General features: G+C 32.8%; 1 protein-coding gene across 2 annotated transcripts in view; it reads left to right on the forward strand.

Moving 5' to 3' along the window:
• BOLL (boule-like RNA-binding protein) overlaps nt 1–5632 on the forward strand; it is a 30501-nt gene extending 24869 nt beyond the window's left edge. The window contains exon 9 of one of the 2 annotated variants that reach the window (XM_012725957.1): nt 4710–5036. In XM_012725957.1, the coding sequence (XP_012581411.1) occupies nt 4710–4733 (24 nt within the window). In that variant the 3' untranslated portion in view covers nt 4734–5036. Of the gene's footprint in view, nt 1–4709 lie in introns of both variants that reach the window. The other variant, XM_004674407.1, reaches the window with a different exon arrangement.
• The last annotated feature ends 1148 nt before the right edge of the window (nt 5633–6780 follow it).

A 6780-nucleotide genomic window follows, 5' to 3' on the forward strand; every position in this document is an offset into this window, starting at 1 on the left:
CACACACACACACACACCTATACCTCTGGCCTATAACACAGTTCTTGTATGCATAAATAAATAAAATAAATCTTTTTAAAAATGAAGTACACTTAGCCATCAGTTTAAAGAAAACTAGATGAATTAGGGATAGGTGAGAAGTGAATAAATTAGTGAAAAACAAAAAGTTGTCAAGAAAGAAAATGTAATTTTAACATTTTACATACGAACATGTAACATGCATAGACACTTCCTGTGGACTACCATATGGGAAACCTTAAGTAATAGTTCGTTTGTGTGTACTCATCAAAAATTTATTGGACATTATTTTTTAAATATTATTTGAAGTGCTATAAATATAATTAATAAGGCTTCACTCTGGAGATTTTATTCAATTCTGTTCATATCCAGAGTCTAATTTTCCTCTAATTTAAATACTAGTTTACATTATCAGTGGCAAAATTTAATACTAACGTATAGTTTTTATTGAAACTAGCAAAACCTGATTTAAACAGTTTTGTTTGGAGTGGGGAATGGGATCAAAAACAGGTGGGGGAGGGAAGTGCACAGGACTATGGTGATGGCACATGGGTGACTTGGTGATGGGAAACCCAATGGGATTACAATTGAGATTTTTTTAAAAAAATGTACAAAATGGGCCCTCCCTGGTGGCGCAGCGGGTTAAAGCACAGCACTGAGAAGCTAAAGCCACTTCCGCATGAGTTCGATTCCCGCCTGCCCCGGAGGAGATCCACATGGCTGGCAGACCTCTCCTGACCTGCCCACTGCTCCCCTCAGCAGTGTACCTCATCAATCTGCCTGTTCTGCTCCCCACTCTGTCTCTGGTGAAGCCTCTCACCGCCCCTGAGCCTCTGGCCTGTACCCCACTCTGTATGCACAAATAAATCTTTAAAAAAAAAAATGTACAAAATGATGTAAAAAAAAACTATTATATTATTTTAAAAAATAAACAGTTTTGTTTGGAAAGATTAAATGAGGAAAATGGATCTCCTCGAATGTCAGATTAAGTCGTATATCTTCTAATATGTTATATTAAACAGTTTCATGTTCAAATTTCTGAACATGTAATGGACAGAAAGTGGGCTTCTCTATTTTGAAATATAATGAAAATGTTTAATCAAGAACAAGGAAAAGATGTACCCCTCATTCTTTTTGAACATTGTAGTAGAGGTTCCAATACAAAAAGAAAATAAAGGAAATAAAAATACACAGATTGGAAAGCAAAAACACTTTTTTATTCACAAATAGCATGCTCATCTATTTAGAAAATCTTAAAGGAAAAGAAAAAACAACCAATAAGCAAGGTTGCAGGATTCAGGTTCATATGGAAAAGTCAATTAATTTCCAGCAATAAACAAAAAAATTATACTGAGGTAATAATTAACAAGATGCATATAAGATTTAAGTGAGGGATATTATAAAATTCTTATGAAAGAAATCAAAGAACTAAATAAACTAAGAGTTATTATATGTGATAGATAGAAAGACCCAGTATTGACAAGATATCAGTTCTTTCTGCTTAATCTACAGATTCAGAGCCATCCCATCAAAAACCCAGCAAGGTAATTTCATGGATATTAACAAACCGTTGCTAAAGTTTTTGTGGAAAGTCAGAGGACCCAAATAGCCAATACAGTGTTAAAGGAAAAAAAAACAGGGAATTACCCCTACATAACTTTAGGACATTACAAGGCTATAGTAACCAAAACACTATGGTATTAACAAAAGATTAATTAGATCAATGCAATAGAATAGAGAGCTCACAAATAGACTCACATAAATATAGGCAACTTAATTTTTGACAGCGCAAATGCAAGAAAATGAAGAATAGAATCTTATCAAGTAATTGGGATAACTGGATATCCACATGTAAAACAATGAATCAACCCAGATATTATACCACTCACGAAAATTAACTCAAAATTGATCACAGACTTAAAATGTAAAACTATAAAGCTCCTAGAAGATACGTGGAATGTCTGACTAACCTTAGGTTTGATGATGACTTTTTACAAAAAGTATCAAAAGCCTGATCATGACAGAGAGAAATGGTAAGATGAACATCATTAAAATTTAAAACTTCTGCTCTGCAAAAGACAATGTCAGGAGAATGAGAAAACATGATACAGTGAGAAACAAATGTATACCAAAAAATACATCTGATACAGGAGCTGTCCAGTACAAAATTCTTGAAACTCAACAGTAAAAACAAACCAACTTAAAAAATAGATCAAGACTACAGTAGGTACATCATCAAAGAAGACACAAATATGATAAGCACATGAAAAGATGCTCTACATCATATATTTTCAGGGAACTGCAGTTTTAAAACAATTAGATACTACTACACACCCAAAATTCAGATAGAATGGCCAAAATATGTAACACCAAATGCTGCTGAGAAAGTGGAGAGCAAAACTCTTATTCATTGTAAATCAAAACAGAAGACAGTTTGGGAGTATCGTACAAAACCAAAATGTCCTTACCATCAAACCAGCAACCACCATTCCTAAGTATTTACCAAAAGCAGCTGAAATCTGATGGCTACACCAAAACCTGCATACAGATAATTATATCAGCCTTATGCATAATTGGCAAAACGTGGAAGCAGTCAACATGCGTGTCACTAACTGGATGGATAAACTGTGGTATCTGTAAAATATTTAGCGTTAAAAAGAAATGAATGTCAAGCCATGAAGAGATAGAAGAACCTTAAATACATATTAAGTTAAAAAAAAGTCTAACTGAAAAAATTACATACTACATGACTACAAGTATATGAAAATGTGGAGAAGGCAAAAACTGGTAACAGTAAAAAGATCAGTTCTGTTGCCAGTAATTGTGGGAAAGATGATATTGCTGTGAAAAGAAAACATTAGTTGATACAGTATTCTGAGTAAATTTTATACGTCTTTAATGGAAGGGAATCTGTTTCATCATGTGGCATATTTCATTTTCACATCCAGTTATGTTCCTATTTTTAGTTCAAGTCCTTTCATCCTGAGCCTATCATTCCATCTAATTGAACTTTTTTTTTCCATTTATACAACCTTCTCTTTCCCCTTAGCACTAACTACTTGAATGAACATCTCGCTTTCACAATTTAAGATTCAACTCATCAAATCTTAATTTTTTTACAGAATTGTTTCCTAAGCTTTTTTTGGATAATGTCTTAGCCCACCTGAAGGACACATAAGAAATAGTTGGATTTTGTATTATGTACTTCATTAATATTTTAAACATACCTGTTTTCAGAAAAGCTTGTGTCTTTTCTTCCATATGAAATGATTATTCATTTTGAGACCTACTCAAACTACTTACCTAATATTTAATGCCAATATGTAATTCTTTTGTTAACCAAATCCCAAGTTTTGGCATAGTTCTTGTCCTCCTAGAGTCTCTTTAATTCAGTACCACCAACTAGCCTGTCCTCAGATTTAATTAAGAATGTATAGTCATATATTATCACAGTAGTTTATATTCACATACTATTTGTTGAGCACCTACCATGTGCTAGCCAATATTCATAGACATTCAAAATCTAACACTGAACAATATTAAGTGGCATTGGACAAGCTAAAGAAATAAAGACTAGCAAACCAACAAATTGAATCCATAGAGCCATGCTGTCTCCAGTGTTACTTACTAGCTAAAAGAGGCTAATTTTATTGTGAAATTTAAAATTCAGTTCTGCAGTTGCAGCTATTTCAAATACTAACTACACTCTGTGACTATTGGTTACCAAAGTTTTTCCATCAACATGAAAAGTTTTATCAGACAGCCCTGTTCTGAGATAAGGAACAAACATGAAAATTTTCAGGCCTATCCAGAATTTAAAATATGTTGTAAAATACTTTGACTCCTAAATTGAGAAGTTGATCATATGCCCAGAGTCCTAAAAAGATCACAGCAACTAGGTTGTGTTGTTATGTAGTTGTTCAGTATGTGGAGGAGGAAAGCAAAAATAAATAATTCAGGATGACACAGATGTATTTCTCTGATTATATGACAGAAATACCAATGTGCCTACCCCACCAATGCCAGCTTGAAGGGAATTTTTTGGGTTTTGAACAACTTTCTAAAAAGTTTACATCTATCTCCCCTTTTAAAAAAAAAATGTTTTTAAAACTCACCTAATAATGTCTTCATCATTATTATTTGTTTCTGTGTTGACCTGTTCCTCATTTATTTTTAAAGATTTATGTATGCATACAAAAGCTGGGGTCTAGGCCAGAGATATGGAGGGGAAAATGGGGAGGGTGAGAGGATTCACCAGAGAGTGGGGAGCAGAACAGGCATACTGAGGGGAGCAGTGGAAAGAGAGGAGAGGTCTGCTGCACCATGCAAGTCACCTCCCTGGCTGGGAACCGAACTCGTGCTGCTGGGGCTACAGATAGTTTCATAGTGCTGCGTCTTAACCTCTTGCACCACCAGGAAGTCCCCTCGTCCTCATTTTTAAGTGCTAAATATTTATACCATCACACTAGACTAGAGATTATCTGAAATAGAGAGGCAGGGTACAAGCCTTTTTTGAGTTCTGAACCCCTCCTGATCTCTAGCCTGTCATTACACTGTATCATAATCAGTATCACATGTTCTGCAAGTAGTTAGTAAATGTTCACTGATGTCCTACATTCATTTACTCTTATTCTTTTGTTTTTCCCTGCTTAGTCTTTATGATCAATATTGTACTTCTCTTTACTTAACAGACAGTGTGGAGCATTCATTATTAAGACAACTGGGCAGCTCTAGTCCATCTCAACTGATATCTTGTTCAATGATCCTTGTGTGACCGAGATCCAGCTTCAACAAATCGGCTAGAAGCTGCCCATTGTGAAACTTAGGGTTAGTTAATACCTTGCCATTCTATTTATTCCACTATTAGCTTTCTAAATTTGATGAAATTTTCTTTTTCAGCTATTTTGCAAAATTATTTAGGTAGATGTGGCATGTTGGCTTTTTTATGTGTTGATCTAACTGTAGTCACATTCTCCACATGTTTTATCCATTCCATAAATAATAACCACATTGGGAATAGTGAGGTGTCTTTCATTTGCTTTGCTTTGTGTTATTTCTTTTCTTCTTAACATTTTAGATGTTATGTTTCATATTTTTTGCTATTTAATATTTAGACTAAGAATTACTTTTAATTTTAATAGAATTTTAAGTTTGTGCATTTAAGTATATAGTGCATTTAGTTTTAATGATTCAGTTCTACTTTCTAGTTTTGTGGTTTACTATGCTTTTGCCTAATTTTTATTTGTTGCTGGTACTGTTTAATTTTGCTTCTTCCATGGTTTTCAGAATCTGAGTAGCATTTATACTTTTTATAACATTTTCCAAATATTAGAAATACCATCAATATGATCATTTTTGTTGCCTTTCCATATGATCGATTACATTAAATTTTTTCTCTAATGCTTGAGATAATTCTACAAGCTTCGTATAGTAGTAGCCACTTGGTACCAAATTGTATATAATATGGATCCCCTAATAGAATTGTTGTGATAGTAAAACAGCTCACCTCTGACATGATTTCATGATATTGACACTCCACTATATTTTAGTGTTCTTTGAATGCTTTAGTCTTTTGAATCTTTTCCACTTACATATTACAATATATTCAATTATACCTGTTGCTAATTTGTATTTTCTAATTTATTTTTATTTTTTATATCATTTTTCATTTTGTGTGTTTTTTTCATCATAGTTGTAATCCCCATGGACATGTTACTAACTTTTAAAAGGACAATTGTTTTTATTAAAAACAAAGGTATATCTTAATACCAAATGAAAATTTTAGATTCCAAATCTAAAGCTAATTTTTATCATAAAATTATAAAATAAATGGGGAGGTAAAGCCATTGTTCAAAAGTTACAGAACAAATTATAAGAGTTTCTATCACTAAAATTCCTAAAGTAATATAAAAACAACCCTAACTTTAAAAGAGAAAGCCATAAATACTGGCACTACCCTAGTATATCTCCTTTCTCCTGTTCTACCCCCAGAAACAGTCTGTGATCAAGAGCAAAAATAAAAAAAACGTAGACCCCAGTGTTTTCCCGGTGAGTCCAATAGCGCATTTCTTTGAAAACCCAAATGATATGTTAACTAATCAAATTGTTTCACTAGAATAACATGACTATATGAATATATAAATATATACTAGCATTCAAGGTACATTAATTATTCTCAGTTTCTAGAAATGTAAATAGAATAAGTCCCACAATGAAATTTCAAACGGTTTTGTTATGTAAATAAAAACTATTAAACCACTGATGTTAAAGATTTTCTTTTAAGAGCACTATACTTGAGACTGAAAAACATTAATGTTTTGATTTTCATGTTAAAAATGATGCTAAACAAGTTCTGGACTCCTAATAATATATTTTTGGGTAAGGAATTTTGATGATAATGTTAGCCAAGTGTGTTTCTTCCACACAGTTGTATAGACTATATGCAAAACGTATGCATGTATGAGTTATATGCGCACACACTTACACCTACACACATATGCATATAGATAATTCACACTTCATAAAATTAAGCTTTATTTTCAAAAGCTATTCAAAACTGTGGAATTTATTGTCAACCTAAATATATGGATGACATCATCAGCTTTCTTCATGACTTAGCTTGATAGCCCAAACATGTTACTTCTAAAAACAAATTGCGAGGACAAAATTCTCCTTAATTATAGTAATAAAAATCCATTTTTTATAGGCTGTATTCTACAGAAATTTTGAAAAGTGTTTACTTATTTAGTACCCATTTTGAAA

This window comes from Condylura cristata, unplaced genomic scaffold (genome assembly GCF_000260355.1).
Source record: "Condylura cristata isolate star-nosed mole 26May11 unplaced genomic scaffold, ConCri1.0 scaffold00002, whole genome shotgun sequence".
Lineage (NCBI taxonomy): Eukaryota > Metazoa > Chordata > Mammalia > Eulipotyphla > Talpidae > Condylura > Condylura cristata.